Raw genomic sequence first — 20,778 nt, 5'->3', positions numbered from 1 at the left:
CTATACACCTGTCATGTCTCTGGTCCTCTGGTAGACTGTAGATACTATACACCTGTCATGTCTCTGGTCCTCTGGTAGACTGTAGATACTATACACCTGTCATGTCTCTGGTCCTCTGGTAGACTGTAGATACTGTACACCTGTCATGTCTCTGGTCCTCTGGTAGACTGTAGATACTGTACACCTGTCATGTCTCTGGTCCTCTGGTAGACTGTAGATACTGAACACCTGTCATGTCTCTGGTCCTCTGGTAGACTGTAGATACTATACACCTGTCATGTCTCTGGTCCTCTGGTAGACTGTAGATACTGTACACCTGTCATGTCTCTGGTCCTCTGGTAGACTGTAGATACTGTACACCTGTCATGTCTCTGGTCCTCTGGTAGACTGTAGATACTGTACACCTGTCATGTTTCTGGTCCTCTGGTAGACTGTAGATACTGTACACCTGTCATGTCTCTGGTCCTCTGGTAGACTGTAGATACTATACACCTGTCATGTCTCTGGTCCTCTGGTAGACTGTAGATACTATACACCTGTCATGTCTCTGGTCCTCTGGTAGACTGTAGATACTATACACCTGTCATGTCTCTGGTCCTCTGGTAGACTGTAGATACTGTACACCTGTCATGTCTCTGGTCCTCTGGTAGACTGTAGATACTGTACACCTGTCATGTCTCTGGTCCTCTGGTAGACTGTAGATACTGAACACCTGTCATGTCTCTGGTCCTCTGGTAGACTGTAGATACTATACACCTGTCATGTCTCTGGTCCTCTGGTAGACTGTAGATACTGTACACCTGTCATGTCTCTGGTCCTCTGGTAGACTGTAGATACTGTACACCTGTCATGTCTCTGGTCCTCTGGTAGACTGTAGATACTGTACACCTGTCATGTTTCTGGTCCTCTGGTAGACTGTAGATACTGTACACCTGTCATGTCTCTGGTCCTCTGGTAGACTGTAGATACTATACACCTGTCATGTCTCTGGTCCTCTGGTAGACTGTAGATACTGTACACCTGTCATGTCTCTGGTCCTCTGGTAGACTGGAAGCAGTGGAAAAATACTGGAGCTCCCTCTCACTTTCTCTCTCTCTTTCTCTCTCTCTCTGGTTTTATTTCCCCTGAGAACCTGTCTCTATTATCTGGTTACATGTATTTAGTGTCAGTGTGGCATGGAGAGATGGGATAGTGGAGGTATTAGATATCCCACACTCCCCTTATCTAAATCGGCCATCTCAGGGTGTGGTGTCAGTGTCACCTCACTTAGTACTTAGTACTTGTGTGTGTGTGTGTGTGTGTGTGTGTGTGTGTGTGTGTGTGTGTGTGTGTGTGTGTGTGTGTGTGTGTGTGTGTGTGTGTGTGTGCGCCAGCGCCACTATGGTGGTGTGTGTATATGTACCTGTGTTGTCTGGACAGAGCCAGTGGAAACTTCCTGTGTTGTGCTGCTGCCATAGACATTGCTCCCTTTCAACAGAGCTTCCTCTCCTCTTCTCTCCTCTCTTCTTTCCTCTCTCCCATCTTTTCCTCTCTGCTCTCACATGGGATTTCACTGACCTGAAGCCTTCTTACACTATTTCTCTGGAAGAGGGTTGCAGGCAACTCTCTGTCTGGTCTTTTAAAGATTTTAATTTTTTATTTAACTTAAATTTAACTATTTATTTCTCTGTCTGGTCTTGCTCCTCATAAATAGCATCATGGAAAACTCATACCGCCTGGTCTGCCCTCTGTGGAAAATATGATTTTACCCCATAAAACAGTAACCTTGTCAGGGTTTTATAGTGTGTGTGGCCACAGAGCAGTGTTCATATCAGGTGGTTCCTGGTTCTATAATACAGAGAGAGGGAAGAGAGGACGAGGAGTTACAGGTGGTTCCTGGTTCTATAATACAGAGAGAGAGGGAAGAGAGGAGGGGGAGTTACAGGTGGTTCCTGGTTCTATAATACAGAGAGAGAGGGAAGAGAGGAGGAGGAGTTACAGGTGGTTCCTGGTTCTATAATACAGAGAGAGAGGGAAGAGAGGAGGGGGAGTTACAGGTGGTTCCTGGTTCTATAATACAGAGAGAGAGGGAAGAGAGGAGGAGGAGTTACAGGTGGTTCCTGGTTCTATAATACAGAGAGAGGGAAGAGAGGAGGAGGAGTTACAGGTGGTTCCTGGTTCTATAATACAGAGAGAGAGGGAAGAGAGGAGGAGGAGTTACAGGTGGTTCCTGGTTCTATAATACAGAGAGAGAAGGAAGAGAGGAGGAGGAGTTACAGGTGGTTCCTGGTTCTATAATACAGAGAGAGAGGGAAGAGAGGAGGAGGAGTTACAGGTGGTTCCTGGTTCTATAATACAGAGAGAGGGAAGAGAGGAGGGGGAGTTACAGGTGGTTCCTGGTTCTATAATACAGAGAGAGGGAAGAGAGGAGGGGGAGTTACAGGTGGTTCCTGGTTCTATAATACAGAGAGAGGGAAGAGAGGAGGGGAGTTACAGGTGGTTCCTGGTTCTATAATACAGAGAGAGGGAAGAGAGGAGGGGGAGTTACAGGTGGTTCCTGGTTCTATAATACAGAGAGAGAGGGAAGAGAGGAGGGGGAGTTACAGGTGGTTCCTGGTTCTATAATACAGAGAGAGGGAAGAGAGGAGGGGGAGTTACAGGTGGTTCCTGGTTCTATAATACAGAGAGAGAGGGAAGAGAGGAGGGGGAGTTACAGGTGGTTCCTGGTTCTATAATACAGAGAGAGAGGGAAGAGAGGAGGGGGAGTTACAGGTGAGATTAGTATGAGAAAGAGAGGTTAACTCTTCCAGCAGAATGTTTTGTGTTCTCTCCTGGCTGTCTGATGATGTGAGCTGATGCTGTAGAATCAGGTGGATCCTAATGTGAGTGATGCCCCTGCAGTGGTGCAGGTGTGTGTGTGTGTGTGTGTGTGTGTGTGTGTGTGTGTGTGTGTGTGATTGGTAAACTGTCAGCTTCATGCCTGCGTGGTCTGTGAATTCTAGGCTGTGGGAGTGAAGAGGAGCAGCAGGGGTCAGAGACAGACTGCCCTCAGTCCTCTACACTGTGTGTGTGTGTGTGTGTGTGTGTGTGTGTGTGTGTGTGTGTGTGTGTGTGTGTGTGTGGCCTGCAGTTATTCAAATATTGGGATTCTAGGAAAAGTCATGTAAAAGCTGTAGTGACTTTAGTCCTGGTTTCTTCAATACTGTTTTAATCAGTTACAGTTGAGCCATGTAAAGGGTTAAGTGTTCCAGGAAGAGAATCACACAGCAGTATCTGGTGGGGAGGAGCATTACTAACGTCACTTTGTTGTACTGAAACTGAAGTAGAGAGACGTACAGTATCTTGTTTACGGGACCAAACTGTCCAGCACTTCAGAAATCTACTAAATAGCTACTACAAGCTGACTCTCCAACTCTTTGACACCAAGGACAGAAAGGACAGACATATCATCCACAAAAACATACAGGTGAGTAGAGAGATTGACATGGAAAGTTAAGCTTTACTGTGTTTACTGTGTATATTTCCTTTTTTATTGATGCAGATTCTACGCTATGTTACTCTTCAATCTACGGTTATCTATGTTGTATCATCATGTATCAACATTCGTTAATATCATCAGATAAGACAATGCTGACAACTCTAAAGCTGAAACTATCAAGAGCTGGCTGATTCCAGGAAATGGTTTATGGTTTCACTTTTGGTCTCTGTCTAGATATGGCCGCCTCCAGCAGTCTCCTGTCTGAAGAGCAGTTCCTGTGCTCTATCTGTCTGGATGTGTTCACTGAGCCAGTCTCTAGTCCATGTGGACACAGGCCTTGCAGAACTTGTATCACAAAGTACTGGGATAGCAATGACCTGTGCCAGTGTCCCATGTGTAAAAATAAATTTGATAAGAGACCAGATCTGTTCGTCAATACTTTAATTTCTGAGATGGCTGCTCAGTTCAGACAGACAGTTGAAGTGAAAGCTACCAGCAGCCCGGACCAATGCTCTGCCATGATTGTAGAAGTGTCCTGTGATGTCTGCACTGGGATGAAGCTCAAGGCCCTGAAGTCCTGCCTGGTGTGTCAGACCTCTTACTGTGAGACTCATCTGGAGCCCCATCAGAGAGTCCCAGCCTTGAAGAGACACAAGCTGATCAACCCTGTGGAGAACCTGGAAGACAGGATGTGTAAGAAGCACGACAGACCTCTAGAGCTGTTCTGTAGGAGTGACCAGACTTGTGTGTGTCAATTCTGCACTGAGACAGACCACATGACTCATGACACTGTCCCGCTAGAGGAAGAGTATGGAGAGAGGAAGGCTCAGTTGGGGAAGACCGAGGCAGAAGTGCAGCAGATGATCCAGGAGAGACTGAAGAAGGTTCAGGAGATCAAACACTCAGTAGATCTCAGCAAGAGAGAGGCAGAGAGAGAGAGATCAGACAGTGTACAGGTCTTCACTGCTCTGGTGCGCTCCATTGAGAGAAGCCAGGCTGAGCTCATTGAGGTGATTGAGGAGAAGCTGAAAGCAACAGAGACTCAGGCTGAAGGGCTCATTAAAGAGCTGGAGCAGGAAATCACTGAGCTAAAGAGCAGAAGCACTGAGCTGGAGCAGCTCTCACACACTGAGGACCACCTCCACCTCCTCCAGAGCTTTCCATCCCTGTTCACCCCTCCAGACACCAGAGACTGGTCTGAGGTCAGTGTTCACAGTGATCTGTGTGTGGGGACTGTGAGGAGAGCTGTATCTCAACTAGAGGAGACACTGAATAAAGAGATGGAGAAGCTGCCTGAAGTCAAACTGAAGAGGATTCAGCAGTATGCAGTGGATGTGACTCTGGATCCTGATACAGCATATCCCTCTCTCATCATGTCTCAGGATAGAAAACAAGTGAAACGTGGAGACACAAAACAGGATCTCCCTGACAACCCAAAGATGTTTATTTCATGTCCCTGTGTATTAGGAATGGAGGGCTTCTCTGCAGGGAGATTTTACTATAAGGTGACAGTTAAGGGGAAGACTGCCTGGGATTTAGGAGTGGCCAGAGAGTCTGTCAACAGGAAGGGGAATATCACACTGAACCCTAAGAATGGATACTGGACTGTGTGGCTGAGAAAAGGAAATGAGTACAAGGCTCTAGCTGGCCCTGGTGTCCCCCTTTCCCTGAGAGAAAAGCCCCAGAAGGTGGGGGTGTTTGTTGATTATGAGGAGGGGCAGGTCTCCTTTTATGATGTGGAGGCCAGGTCTCTTATCTACTCTTTCACTGGCTACACCTTCACTGAGAAACTATATCCATACTTCTCTCCGTGTAGTAATTATGGTGGTGAAAACTCTGCCCCTCTGATCATTTCTCCTGTCAATCACACAGACTGAGTTTTAATCTGAAAATGTAGTCACAAGCTTGATATAGTCATTGCATGCTATGAATATGGGACCAAATATTTAACATTCTACTACTTTAGTACACATACAGTGCATTCGCAAAGATTTCAGACCCCTTGACCTTTTCCACATTTTGTTACGTTACAGCCTAATTCTAAAATGGATTTAAAAAAATGGTAAAATCCTTCATCAATCTACACACAATACCCCATAATGACAAAGCAAAACACCGGTTTTTAGACATTTTTGTAAATGTATTAAAAATAAAAAACTGATATCACATTTACATAAGTATTAAGACCCTTTACTCAGTACTTTGTTGAAGCACCTTTGGCAGCGATTACAGCCTCGAGTCTTCTTGAGTATGACGCTACAAGCTTGGCACACCTGTATTTGGGGAGTTTCTCTTCTCTGCAGATCCTCCCAAGCTCTGTCAGGTTGGACGGGGAGCATTACTGTACAGCTATTTTCAGGTCTCTCCAGAGATGTTCGATCGGGTTCAGGTCCGGGCTCTGGCTGGGCCACTCAAGGACATCCATGGGTCCATGGAGTTTAATGAACATCAAGGCAGACACATGGTGAACTTTTTTTCTCTTTTATTTTCAATTACCCAGGGAAAGGGGGATACCTAGTCAGTTGTACAACTGAATGCATTCAACTGAAATATGTCTTCTGCATTTAACCCAACCGTTCTGAATCAGAGAGGTGCAGGGGGCTTAATCGACATCCACGTCATCGGCGCCCGGGGAACAGTGGGTTAACTGCCTTGCTCAGGGGCAGAATGACAGATTTTCACCTTGTCAACTCGGGGGTTCAATCAAGCAACCTTTCGGTTACTGGCCCAACGCTCTAACCACTAGGCTAGCCTATAGTTCTTCATCCTTCTTACAATCGACAGAGAGAAGACAGGGAAGAAACCACCATTTACCTCTAGGCTGCTATACATATTTATTTAGTTTGTTGTGGAATTTTTGTTGTAATTAATTTAATATATAAAACTAAAATATAAAACCTTTTTCAGGAAAGGTTTTACCTGCTCTGTGTATTGTCAAATTGAAAAGAGTGAGGGAGCGTCGCTCCTCCTCACTCCGGCTGCACTACATCCCTGGTTGTAGAGTAATGTGGAGAGCCAGAGAGCAGCTCACACACACAGCAGAATCTGACATTGGGAAATGTACAGCTTGCAGCATGCTGATGTGTTTATCCCTGACCAAAGCAGATGCTCTAGTTGCTTCCAAATACAATTTAGGAGAAGAAAATTGAAAATGAAATTCAGACAATGCCTTTGCCAGGTGTGCAGTTCCTCGGCTGGGTGGGAAAATAAATCGTTTTCTATTTTCTGCTCTTTTCACCCTTGGTGAATGTCGCAAAACCAGATTGTTGTATTATTGTGTGAGATTAAATGTAATAGTCTCAAGGGGCTTCTTAGCTGTGGATTAGGAGAGGATAGGTGAAAACACACTGACTGACTGTCACGGGCGTCATATTGATTAGACCAAAATGCAGTGGGAGTGTGTATTCTCATCTTCTTTTTATTAGGCAGAAAGAAGGAAAACCAAAACAAACGTATACAAAAACAATGATAAACAGTCCTGTAAGGCTTACATCTATACAAGGAACAACTACCCACAAAATCCCATAGAAAAACACCCCTCTTAAATAGGACCTTCAATTAGAAGCAACTAGGAGCAGCTGCTTCCAATTGAAGGTCAACCCAACAAACACCACATAGAAATAGACATACTAGAACTAACATAGAAATAGACTAACAAGAACATAACCCAACAAACCCCGAAACACTCTTAACAAACACCCCTCTTAAATAAGAACATAGCCCAACAAACCCCGAAACACTCTAAACAAAACACCCTCTTAAATAAGAACATAGCCCAACAAACCCCGAAAAACTCTAAACAAAACACCCTCTTAAATAAGAACATAGCCCAACAAACCCCGAAACACTCTAAACAAAACACCCTCTTAAATAAGAACATAGCCCAACAAACCCCGAAACACTCTAAACAAAACACCCTCTTAAATAAGAACATAGCCCAACAAACCCCGAAACACTCTAAACAAAACACCCTCTTAAATAAGAACATAGCCCAACAAACCCCGAAACACTCTAAACAAAACACCCTCTTAAATAAGAACATAGCCCAACAAACCCCGAAACACTCTTAACAAACACCCCTCTTAAATAAGAACATAGCCCAACAAACCCCGAAAAACTCTAAAAAAAACACCCTCTTAAATAAGAACATAGCCCAACAAACCCCGAAAAACTCTAAACAAAACACCCTCTTAAATAAGAACATAGCCCAACAAACCCCGAAACACTCTAAACAAAACACCCTCTTAAATAAGAACATAGCCCAACAAACCCCGAAAAACTCTAAACAAAACACCCTCTTAAATAAGAACATAGCCCAACAAACCCCGAAACACTCTAAACAAAACACCCTCTTAAATAAGAACATAGCCCAACAAACCCCGAAACACTCTAAACAAAACACCCTCTTAAATAAGAACATAGCCCAACAAACCCCGAAAAACTCTAAACAAAACACCCTCTTAAATAAGAACATAGCCCAACAAACCCCGAAACACTCTTAACAAACACCCCTCTTAAATAAGAACATAGCCCAACAAACCCCGAAACACTCTAAACAAAACACCCTCTTAAATAAGAACATAGCCCAACAAACCCCGAAACACTCTAAACACTCTAAACAAACACACCCCTGCCACGTCCTGACCAAACTACAATAACAAATAACCCCTTATACTGGTCAGGACGTGACACTGAGTGAGTTGTAGTAGGATGCTAGTTATTGATTTGATGTCAGTCAGATTTTTCAGTTATGTATTGACCCATACAGTAGGCCTACACTTCCATTCCATGACTGAGCCCGACCTGGTCAATAACATGATCCTCTCTGTTATGTAACAAATTGTTCTTGGTGACCTTCAATGCTACATACATTTTTTTGGTACCCTTCCCCAGATCTGTGTCTCGGCACAATCCTGTCTCGGAGCACTACGGACAATTCCTTCGACCTCATTGCTTGGTTTTTGCTCTGACATGCACTGTCAACTGTGGGACCTTATAAAGACAGGTGTGTGCCTTTCCAAATCATGTCCAATCAATTGAATTTACCACAGGTGGACTCCAATCAAGTTGTAGAAACAGCTCAAGGATGATCAGTGACATTGTTTTAAGCTCAAATGGACTACAGAGACTGACAGTAAATGCAGTGAGAGAGAGAGTGTGTGTGTCAGCCAGCCAAGCAGTTACCCTGCCAACTGCGCTCCTTCTATTCTGGGGCACGGGCACAAAATGGCTGCCTTCACTCACAGGATGTACATTACATCTGCCTTGAGACTGGAGGATCAGCAAGGCCCAATGGACTAGGGGGGAGGCAGACTGCCGTCAGTGACACACACACACACACACACACACACACACACACACACACACACACACACACACACACACACACACACACACACACACACACACACACACTCTTGAGATGCAGGTCTGTGGTCGTAGACAGTGATGCGGGAGCAGTTTTTGTAAATGACATCATCATTTACTTAAAGTTTGTACCGACAGATTGATCAGCCTGTCATTACAGCATGTGCATAAAATGCATCCTCCAATTGCAACGTCTGCCTATGCCCACTCATATTTCCTCAAGAAAATTTTACATTTTTAATACCCACAAACATCCAATTCAGAATAGGCTACCTAAAGTCAAAATAGGCCACCATCATTGTCAATCGTGAATGATAATTCTTGACGTTTTCACCGGTGACACGTCCAAACTGCATCTCCAAGTCAGTCATTTGATTGATCTCAATCAGTCTTATAGGAATATGAATTTAGATCTTCTTGAATGAATGATTGGTGAGGGAATTAAATCAGGTGGTGTCAAACTACTAGCCTTTCTTGTATTTTGTTTTAATTAAAGCATGTATCCTGTGTAGCGGTGCGCTCGGAGGGTGTTATGTAACAAACTGTTCTGTCTTGTTATGGACCGGGGCCTGTAAGGGCAAGGGTTGGGTGTGTGTTTGTGTGTCCGTGCACCCGTCGGTCCGTGTGTGTGTTAAATCATTGCTTAATACTGCACTAGAGGGAGGGAAGGCTGGGTTTAGTGTAGGGCTATCGGGGGTACTATGTATGTTCTCCTGTGTGTTTTCTGTAGGATAATGTACAGGATGCCAAGAGCTTAATGTGTATCTTTTGTTTTGGTGTTCTATACTGTAGCTGATTGAAATGGAGGGTAGTGTAAGGTGTGTACATACAGTAGGCTAAATGATGGCCTCAGGGAGAAGTTTGTTGAATGTCATTGTTGACATATAGAGCAGAGAATCAGGCGTGGGTGTGTTGAAGTACCCGTGGTCTCAAGAAGATGAAGTACACACACACACACACACACACACACACACACACACACACACACACACACACACACACACACACACACACACACACACACACAGAGAAGAGGTAGAACAATTGCAAAGTTGGAGCCATTTCAGAGTTTCATCAGATGTATGGTGTAGTATATGTTCAGGAGCAGGATTTACAGCTGGATGTTTCTGTCCATTTCAGACTGGCATGCAGACAAGGATTTCCTGCCTACACTTATGGCTGTCGGACTTTCTCCTTTCCCTGTCTGTCCATCTCCCTCGTTCCTTCCCTCCCCTCTATCTGTCTGTTCTTCTCCCTCTTTCCTTCCCTTCCCTCTGTCTGTCCATCTCCCTCGTTCCTTCCCTCCCCTCTGTCTGTCTGTCCTTCTCCCTCGTTCCTTCCCTCCCCTCTATCTGTCTGTTCTTCTCCCTCTTTCCTTCCCTTCCCTCTGTCTGTCCATCTCCCTCGTTCCTTCCCTCCCCTCTGTCTGTCTGTCCTTCTCCCTCTTTCCTTCCCTTCCCTCTGTCTGTCCTTCTCCCTCTTTCCTTCCCTCCCCTCCTGTCTGTCCTTCTCCCTCTGTCTGTCTGTCCTTCGTCCTCTTTCCTTTCCTTCCCCCTGTCTGTCTTTTCCCCTCTTTCCTTTCCTTCCCCCTGTCTGTCTTTCTCCCTCTTTCCTTTCCTTTCCTTTCCTTTCCTTTCCTTTCCTTTCCTTTCCTTCCCTCTCTGTCGGTCTTTCTCCCTCTTTATTTTCCTCCCTCCCTTCTGTCTGTCTGTCTGTCTTTCTCCCTCTTTCCTTTCCTTCCCTCTGTCTGTCTTTCTCCCTCTTTCCTTTCCTCCCCTCTGACTGTCCTTCTCCCTCTTTCATTTCCTTCCCTCTATCTGTCTGTCCTCATGTCTCCTGTCCCTGTCATTACTGTAATACAGGTTTATTACAGTAGTCTAGTCCAGAGAGGAGGATGAGGGTCCTTCTGCCCTCTGGTTCTCCTCTCCCTGCTGCCTCCTCAGGAGAGTCCACTCACCAGGGTTAATGATGCACATCTTACACTTTTTTTATCACTCTCTGTCCCTGTCTCTCTCTCTTTCTTAGTCCTCTCTCTCTCTCTCTCTCTCTCTCTCTCTCTCTCTCTCCTGTCCCTCCATCAATCTTAAACTATCTCTCCCACTCTATAGCATACAGCTGAAGTCGGAAGTTTACATACACTTAGGTTGGAGTCATTAAAACTCATTTTTCAACCACTCCACAAATTTATTTTTAAGAAACTATAGTTTTGCCATCTACTTTGTGCATGACACAAGTAATTTTTCCAACAATTGTTTACTGACAGATTATTTGACTTATAATTCACTGTATCACAATTCCAGTGGGTCAGAAGTTTACATACACTAAGTTGACTGTGCCTTTAAACAGCTTGGAAAATTCCAGAAAATTATGTCATGGCTTTAGAAGCTTCTGATAGGCTAATTGACATCATTTGAGTCAATTGGAGGTGTACCTGTGGATGTATTTCAAGGCCTACCTTCAAACTCAGTGCCTCTTTGCTTGACATCATGGGGAAATCAAAATAAATCAGCCAAGACCTGGTTCATTTTTGGGAGCAATTACCAAACACCTGAAGGTACCACGTTCATCTGTACAAACAATAGTACGCAAGTATAAACACCATGGGACCACGCAGCCGTCATACCGCTCAGGAAGGAGACGCATTCTGTCTCCTAGAGATGAACGTACTTTGGTGCGAAAGGTGCTAATCAATCCCAGAACAACAGCAAAGAACCTTGTAAAGATACTGGAGGAAACAGGTACAAAAGCATCTATATCCACAGTAAAACGAGTCCTATATTGACATAACCTGAAAGGCCGCTCAGCAAGGAGAAGCTATTGCTCCAAAATCGCCATAAAAAAGCCAGACTACGGTTTGCAACTGCACATGGGGGCAAAGATCGTACTTCTTTGAGAAATGTCCTCTGGTCTGATGAAACAAAAATAGAACTGTTTGGCCATAATAACCATTGTTATGTTTGGAGGAAAAAGGGGGAGGCTTGCAAGCTGAAGAACACCATCCCAACCAATAAAAGCTGAAATAAATCATTCTCTCTACTATTATTCTGACATTTCACATTCTTACAATAAAGTGGTGATCCTAACTGACCTAAGACAGGGATTTTTTACTAGGATTAAATGTCAGGAATTGTGAAAAACTGAGTTTAAATGTATTTGGCTAAGGTGTATGTAAACATCCCACTTCAACTGTATCCTACATTTGCTCTAAAACAGAGTGAATGAAGTTGTACTGTATCCATGTAGGCTGCCAGCCTTTAGTCTCTCCCTCCCCTCCTCCCCTCTCCTCTAGTACGTCACCTGTGCCTATAAAGAGCTTGTGTCGTTAGTGTTTGCGACCATCAGCAGAACTGCAATGGGCTATTTATTATAGCTGCGCTGTGCAGAAGAGGAGCAATCGCATATTTCAACATCATAACAAACCTCAGTAAGACTGTTAAGCCGTGACAGAAAGTAAATTAAGAAATGAAACATGGAAACACAGATATTAATAACTCCTTATTACTCATACATTTCACTAACAAAAGTGCGGTTACAGAAGAGAACACTTTTGTGAATACAAAAACACACAGTCCCTTGGCTCATCACCAAAAGCTAGCTTGATGTGGGGAAATGTGACAGGCTTGACTTGATATTACCATATTCATATATCTGGGAATAAATGGACTTATGGAGTCAGGGAGGGACATACTGATTTTAGCAAACTGGAAATGTTGCTGCATGCACACGCAGTATACATGCACACACGGATACTCTAACATTATCAGACGTGCTGGCGTTTTTGATTGACAGCTCGCCCTGAGGGAATGGAACAGGAGATGCCATTGGAGACTGCAGACATCACGCACACAGACTCTCAATCGATGAGGACTTTGTTGTAGTTACAGAGGAAGTGCTGATCTGATACAAGGGTTTGAGAAACCACTTGACTACAGAGAGGGAGAGACCGTCAAAGAGCGATGGCTCATCCAGATAGCTAGGAGGACTCTAACACAGGCAGGAGAAGAGCGCTGTGCTCATGTACTTACCGGTATGCAGACTGAATGTCTGCACTGTTACTCTACAGTAGGTTGCTGTAGGTTGAGGCTCAGAGACAGACTTGGATCGTGTCTGTTCTCCCATAAGAACAGCATGGCAGAATCACTTAGGGCCTGTGAGCTCTGACATCCATCACTGTAGGCTGTCTCTATGGAGAGACACATCTCTGATATCCTCTTCTACCTCTCCATCTCTTGCTCCTCCCATCATTACCACTACATAAGAGCTTCGCTCGCTCCTCAGATAGAAGAGGAGATAAAACGACAAGAAGTTAACTATCCAACGGGAAGGGGGAGACATGACAAGATTTTCTCTCTCTCTCTCTCTCTCTCTCTCTCTCTCTCTCTCTCTCTCTCTCTCTCTCTCTGTCACTCCGTTAATTATAGTTCTTGTTCTCCACCGAGAGAGATGGAGAGATGTTCTTTCACTTCATGAAGTTGTGCTCAGTGTGATCTAGGGCCTTTATTAGCCCTGCGAGGAGCAAAAGTGAAAATTCCACTTAACAAAGAGCTGGTGTTCACAGTGTCTCTCCCTCCCAGTCAGCTTTGATGTGATGTGGCATGACAATGGAGTAATGGAGATAAGACAAAGAAAAAGAGGGGGAGAAAAAAGATGATGGTGAGGAGGAGGGTGTCACTTTTTTCCCTCCGACTCGTTCATTATCAAGCATCAGTCGTTTGTTCAGTCACTCGCTCGGGCCTCTCAAACTAATTTGCGGAGAAGTGAAGTTGACATGTCGAGAGATAGAGAGGGAGGGAGATGGGAGACAGATGACATACAGACAGATACAGTAGAAAGACAGAGGGAACGTGCCTTGTTAAACTAGCTCAGTCCTGTCTCTCTGCTGTGTATAACTATAGCTCAGTCCTGTCTCTCTGCTGTGTATAACTATAGCTCAGTCCTGTCTCTCTGCTGTGTATAACTATAGCTCAGTCCTGTCTCTCTGCTGTGTATAACTATAGCTCAGTCCTGTCTCTCTGCTGTGTATAACTATAGCTCAGTCCTGTCTCTCTGCTGTGTATAACTATAGCTCAGTCCTGTCTCTCTGCTGTGTATAACTATAGCTCAGTCCTGTCTCTCTGCTGTGTATAACTATAGCTCAGTCCTGTCTCTCTGCTGTGTATAACTATAGCTCAGTCCTGTCTCTCTGCTATGTATAACTATAGCTCAGTCCTGTCTCTCTGCTGTGTATAACTATAGCTCAGTCCTGTCTCTCTGCTGTGTATAACTATAGCTCAGTCCTGTCTCTCTGCTGTGTATAACTATAGCTCAGTCCTGTCTCTCTGCTGTGTATAACTATAGCTCAGTCCTGTCTCTCTGCTGTGTATGGCTGTAGCTCAGTCCTGTCTCTCTGCTGTGTATGGCTGTAGCTCAGTCCTGTCTCTCTGCTGTGTATGGCTGTATCTCAGTCCTGTCTCTCTGCTGTGTATAACTATAGCTCAGTCCTGTCTCTCTGCTGTGTATAACTATAGCTCAGTCCTGTCTCTCTGCTGTGTATAACTATAGCTCAGTCCTGTCTCTCTGCTGTGTATAACTATAGCTCAGTCCTGTCTCTCTGCTGTGTATAACTATAGCTCAGTCCTGTCTCTCTGCTGTGTATGGCTGTAGCTCAGTCCTGTCTCTCTGCTGTGTATGGCTGTAGCTCAGTCCTGTCTCTCTGCTGTGTATGGGTCTAGCTCAGTCTTCGTCCAAGGTTCCTGAATACAAAGGAACCCCACCACAGCCTTCCAACTACTCTACTATAGAATGTAAACACACAGTACAGTACCTGTCCGTACCTGTGTTTAGGACAGGAACTCAGATAAAGACATAGAGTGCGTCTGAAATAGCACCCTATTTCCTATTGCGCACTAATTTTGGGCCCAGGGCCTTGACAAAAGTAGTGCGTTATGTAGGGATTATTATGCAGTTTTTAGATGCACAGTAGACTTCGACCATAACAGCAGTAGTAGTAATATCTCAGTGTTGCTGTTTCAGTGACTCATGACCATCAGTCTCTGATGACCTCTTAAAGGGAATGGGTTTTACTTAAAGGGTAATGGACTGTGACGTGAAACGGAACTATCATAACCCCACCGCATCTGCTCTCTGAGCTTTTTGTTTGACCATATTTCCCATCTCTGTGCTGTACTCCACATTATCTCTTCAATGGCTAATTGATCTTAACTGGCAGAACCTGTCTCACAGTTATATTTAGGTGTACAAAGCATGATTTGTTCACGTTTACTTAGATGCCATATACTGTATATGCGTGTCACTTGATAAATGGTTCATGGAGGGGTTCAAGCGCTAACACAAGGCTTTTAGTTTGGTTAAGTGCTGAGAGCATGGAGGTGGTCCCAGACAGGAGTTATTTTAGCAACCCTCCTCAAAGGCCTAGCCCTATTCTCTACTCTCTGGTATGGCATACAGCTGTGGCACTGACTGGCTGTCGTGCTGTGTGTGCACGTGCGTGTGTCTGAGAATGTGCAGCGACACAGGGCACGGTCTGATCGATTTAGAGTCCCCGGGGAAACAAGGGCATTCCCTGAAAGTGTTATTTAGGGTACAGAACAAAAACAATCACCAGCTCTAAGAAAACATTCCTGCTCTTTAGATCAAGAACAGCCCTCCGTCACTTCCTCCTCTCCCCTTTCCATTATTCCCTCCCTTCTTCCCCATCCTTCTTTCTGTACACTGAAATGTGTGGATCAAGTGAGCTACTGTTGAATGAAATGGGAACTATGCATATTGTATTAGTCAGCTCCCCATAGATCATCATTTGTATTCCAGAAGATTAATATATCTCCTTTTTTCTTCTTCTCTCTCTCTCTCTCTCTCTCTCGCTCCCCCAGTCGGAGTTCTCCAGTGCCGCCATCCTCCACCAGGGGAGGAGAGACCAGGTAGCAGAGTCATGTCGGGCCCAGAGTGCATCCAGCCGCAAGCGCCGGGTCCTGACCCCTGGTGACCTCAAACACCTGGTGGTGGATGAGGAGCATGAGCTCATCTACTGCTATGTCCCCAAGGTGGCCTGCACCAACTGGAAACGCGTCATGATGGTCCTCACGGGACGCGGAAAGTACAGGTCAGTAGCATAGGAAACTACTATTAAGATTTGAGATAACATGCAAGACACATTTTCTGAAAGGAACACAATAAATAAACGATTATTGATGTAAAAAGAAAAGCTGAATAGTGGATAATGTTTTATTTTATAATATTACTACTGATACGACTACGCTGTCACATAACATCCTAATATTGAGTTGCATCTCCCCCTTTTGCCCTCAGAACAGTTCATTGGGTCATGGACTCTACAAGGTGTCGAAAGTGTTCCACAGGGATTCTGGCCCATGTTGACTCTAATGTTTCCCACAGTTGTGTCAAGTTGGCTGAATGTCCTTCGGGTGGTGGACCATTCTTGATACACACGGGAAACTGTTGAGCGTGAAAAACCCAGCAGCGTTGCAGTTCTTGACACAAACTGGTGCTCCTGGCACGTACTATCATACCCTGTTCAAAGGCACTTAAATATTTTATCTTGCCCATTCACCCTCTGAATGACAAACAGACCCGATTCATGTCTCAATTGTCTTAAGGCTTAAAAATCCTTCTTTAACAAGTGACATCAATAAGGGATCATAGATTTCACCTGGATTCACCTGGTCAGTCTATGTCATGGAAAGAGCAGGTGTTCTTAATGTTTTGTATACTCAGTGTTTATAACTGCTGTTACTTTTACTACCACTCCTACTACTAGAATTGAGATACTTTTCATTGTTTGTGTTATTTTTATTCTGTTCCTCATGGTCTTTATTTCTCTCCATCCCAGTGACCCTATGGAGATCCCTTCCAACGAGGCCCACATCCCATCCAACCTGAAATATCTGAACCAGTACAGCATCGCTGAGATCAACCACCGCCTCAAGAGCTACCTCAAATTCCTGTTCGTCCGGGAGCCCTTCGAGAGGCTCGTCTCCGCTTACCGCAACAAGTTCACCCTCAAGTACAACTCCTCCTTCCACCGCCGCTTCGGCACCAAGATCGTCCGCCGCTACCGCAAGAACGCCACGCAGGAGGCGCTGCTCAACGGCGCCGACGTCAAGTTCCGGGAGTTCGCCGAGTATCTTGTCGACCCGGCCACGCAACGCGACGGCCCGCTCAACGAGCACTGGCAGACGGTGTACCAGCTGTGCCACCCCTGTCACATCCACTATGACCTGGTGGGCAAGTACGAAACCCTGGAGGAAGACGCCAACTACGTTCTGCGGCTGGCGGGGGTGGGCGAGTCGCTGCGCTTCCCGACCTACGCCAAGTCCACCCGCACCACAGACAGCATGACGGCCCAGTTCTTCAGCAACATCAGCTCCCAGCAGCACGGCCAGCTCTTCCAGCTGTATAAACTGGACTTCCTCATGTTCAACTACTCCACGCCAAACTATCTGCGACTGGACTAACGACTAGCGGACCAGGACATGACTAGCCAGCTGGGACTCTGGGCACGATCCACTTTTAATAAGAGAAGAAAAAAATAACTGAGAGAGAGGAGAATGGATATTTTTGCGAAAGCTTTATTCAAAAACTGTCGTCACTGTTTCTGGGGGTGAATAGGAAGGGCTGAGGTGAATGGGAGGGACAGAGATTGAGGAAAGGTGCTGGATCCGATTTGATGTGAAAGAATCTTTGTTATCCAATCAGCGTTGTCCTGAAGGTAATAAAGGAGGAAGTGGAGATCCTATACCATGAGAATGCAGGGTTCGGGTGGAGCTGATGTCAGAGGTTTTCTAAGAGGGGAAATAGAGGAGAGAAGCAGGACTCTTGGAGAGTGATCGATGTGTGTTCTGTATGTAAATGAGGTGGGACTCTTGACCAATTAGGCTGCTTTGGATTCTGCACAGCAAATGGTGGCCTCGCATGCACGCGCCCTGGCCCCAAAGCATCATGGGAGCTGAGCTTATTTTATAACGAACAATAACGAAACTCCGTCAAATTGTAAAACACATCCATGTCCTTCAGTGTGCTGTATCCTGGGTGTGTTTGATAGCACCCACCAATTATACGTTTGATAAGTATACTGGCTCTTGGCTCCACCTCAAGCCCTCCTCATTATAGCTGTCTATTGACTTTGCTCTAAAGACCTCTAGAACCATCAGGTGTAAACAGTGGAGCTACAATTTACAGCCAACTGCTCTAAAGTAGTAGCTATGCTGTCAAGATCGCCATCGCCATAGGTGAAAAGAAGGTTTGCCAGGTGAGGCCTCAGACTCCCACAGCAGGATCTGAAACGGCGGCCATTTTAGAAAGACGCTGAGCACCCTCAAGGCTTTAAGCCACAGGAAGTGGTCAGAAGGAGAAAGGAAGTGCCGTTATGAATGGGTGCACTGTATGTGATTGACAGGTGTTAGGGGCCTCCCACTGACCCAGAGAGGAACTGAAGAAGAGATGGCCGTGTGGCTGTGAAAGGGTTTAAGGGACAGGATCTTATAACCCTGCCCACGCCACGCCCTTAAACCAGGGAGGGCCATAACCCCGCCCGCGGGTCATAACCCCCCCCCCCCCCGCTTCGACGACCAATCATGTATTTTAGTAAATTAAGTCTATTTTTTTTTGTCTTGGTTTTATTGTCTTATGAAAACATTGCTGCGAGCAGCAATAAAAAAAATTGTATTTAAATTACTTTTACTGTCGGGGAGTGGGTGGGGGGGAGAGGAAGATTTTAATATTTGTTTTCTTGGCAGATGAACGTTTTAGTAGATTTTTAAAGATAAAATTGTTTTTATGAGTTTTGTTTTTCATGTTTTTTGTCCTGAGTTGCCTCCGGTACACTGTTAATGATAACATTTAAATTTTCTTCCTTTTTCCGAAGGGCGTACAATATAGTGAAGTCCGTGGCTTTGGTTTCTCTGTGCGTGAGAGCTGGGACATCCCATGGGATTTAGAGTTATTCCCTCTCTCCCCCTTAGTCAACTGAGTCTGGTGCCAAACGGTTGGAACACTGCCAATGACAGAAAGGGACAGAGTCAACTAAACTCTTATCAGTACTTTTCGGTACATTCAATTATTTACAAAACATTTACAATCCTGTGATTGAAAACATAAACTATTGCCTGAGAAAAGTATTCCACATACATATCTACATCGCAGGCTACTACTCAGAATCAGAAACAAGAGCAGTGGTTGCCTTGATAATGATCGATAATGGAACCGTCTGCCTTTGAGTCTGGCGGTGAAAGTCAGGTCTGTGTTCGCCCTCAGGTGAAAGTGCAGTGTCTAATCATTACTCTGTGTAGTCTATGGGATCACAGAGAGTCATATAGACAGTGCAGGAGTGGGCGACGGAGGGCGACGGAGGGAGAGAGAAGACAACTTATTTAGCCAAGCTGGGAGGGAGGGAGTCCTCTTTATTCTTTACACCCCTTTGTCATTCTTCCTCCATTCAGACTTCAAAGAGAGAGGGACGTTTATTGGGAAAGTTGTGTATTTTTATATTGCTAGGTCTGAGCAGAAGTAACAGCTGCACAGAAATGATTCACTTCTATATTCATCTGTCCCTCTGACTGTTAGTTTAGACAGGCGTGGTGACTAATAACAAGCTCACCTCATTCTGTCATAGCTTCTAAAATATTGGTGTCAGTTGTCTGTTTGCATGTGTGTGTCGTTATAATTAGCAACTGGTTTGGAGGAACAAGGCCCTCCACATCTGGCTCTGATAAAGAGGAAGGCTGCTGGTTTGGAGGAACAAGGCCCTCCACATCTGGCTCTGATAAAGAGGAAGGCTGCTGGTTTGGAGGAACAAGGCCCTCCACATCTGGCTCTGATAAAGAGGAAGGCTGCTGGTTTGGAGGAACAAGGCCCTCCACATCTGGCTCTGATAAAGAGGAAGGCTGCTGGTTTGGAGGAACAAGGCCCTCCACATCTGGCTCTGATAAAGAGGAAGGCTGCTGGTTTGGAGGAACAAGGCCCTCCACATCTGGCTCTGATAAAGAGGAAGGCTGCTGGTTTGGAGGAACAAGGCCCTCCACATCTGGCTCTGATAAAGAGGAAGGCTGCTGGTTTGGAGGAACAAGGCCCTCCACATCTGGCTCTGATAAAGAGGAAGGCTGCTGGTTTGGAGGAACAAGGCCCTCCACATCTGGCTCTGATAAAGAGGAAGGCTGCTGGTTTGGAGGAACAAGGCCCTCCACATCTGGCTCTGATAAAGAGGAAGGCTGCTGGTTTGGAGGAACAAGGCCCTCCACATCTGGCTCTGATAAAGAGGAAGGCTGCTGGTTTGGCCTACATCTCCGACCCCATCCACTTACAGAAACAATGGGAGCATTCTGAGCTCTCCCTCCTCACACACACACACACACACACACACACACACACACACACACACACACACACACACACACACACACACACACACACACACACACACACACACACACACACACACACACACACACACACACACACACACACACACACACACACACACACACACACACACACACACACACAGCCTCTTACTCAGCAGCTGTACTCTAGTGAGGGTTGGTAAGTGAGGTATGGGGGGGAGAGGGGGGTTTGGTTGGGTATGGACACATTTAAAACACCACACACTCAGCTTATCTCTAACTGCCTATTTAGCCTCCAAAATGAGACACTTTACCCAAAGGCTTCACAACTGCAAACAAACTGTTATGGAGTCCTCTCCTATGCTCTCCTCTTGACTCCAACCTCTCTCCCAAAACAGCCCCATATAAAAACAGAAGTGGGTTTTTGGACAGTGTCAGTGATCCCTACCCTCCCAACAGGAAAAGGGCTGGCTTATACAAACAGAGCTGTTAAAATCCCACAGAGGCCCAGCCTAACGATCCCTGTGGAAATACTGACCGGATTCAAACCTTTTTTATTCTCCATTCTTATTCCATATCCTAGCTCACTCTACCTATAAA

At 45.3% G+C, this 20,778-nt stretch overlaps 2 protein-coding genes across 3 annotated transcripts in view; both read left to right on the top strand.

The window, feature by feature from the left end:
• LOC115198867 (carbohydrate sulfotransferase 11) overlaps positions 1–19,930 on the top strand; it is an 84,080-nt gene extending 64,150 nt beyond the window's left edge. Inside the window, exons 1-3 of one of the 2 annotated variants that reach the window (XM_029761251.1) lie at positions 5,811–5,921; positions 15,694–15,923; positions 16,671–19,930. In XM_029761251.1, the coding sequence (XP_029617111.1) occupies positions 5,829–5,921; positions 15,694–15,923; positions 16,671–17,295 (948 nt within the window). In that variant the 5' untranslated portion in view covers positions 5,811–5,828 and the 3' untranslated portion in view covers positions 17,296–19,930. Of the gene's footprint in view, positions 1–5,810; positions 5,922–15,693; positions 15,924–16,670 lie in introns of those variants that run through there. The other variant, XM_029761250.1, reaches the window with a different exon arrangement.
• LOC115198866 (zinc finger protein RFP) lies at positions 3,309–5,400 on the top strand. Its single transcript, XM_029761249.1, has 2 exons — positions 3,309–3,445; positions 3,692–5,400. The coding sequence occupies exon 2, from the start codon at positions 3,694–3,696 to the stop codon at positions 5,332–5,334; it is 1,641 nt and encodes a 546-aa protein (XP_029617109.1). The 5' UTR covers positions 3,309–3,445; positions 3,692–3,693; the 3' UTR covers positions 5,335–5,400.
• Positions 19,931–20,778: the final 848 nt, after the last annotated feature.

Source organism: Salmo trutta, chromosome 8, assembly GCF_901001165.1.
Source record: "Salmo trutta chromosome 8, fSalTru1.1, whole genome shotgun sequence".
NCBI lineage: Eukaryota > Metazoa > Chordata > Actinopteri > Salmoniformes > Salmonidae > Salmo > Salmo trutta.
The sequence above is the reverse complement of the archived record's forward strand: the minus strand, read 5'-3'. Positions and strand labels throughout refer to the sequence as shown.

Coding starts and splice junctions, on each gene's coding strand:
- LOC115198866 (XM_029761249.1), top strand. CDS start 3,694: ATGGCCGCCTCCAGCAGTCTCCTGTCTGAAGAGCAGTTCCTGTGCTCT.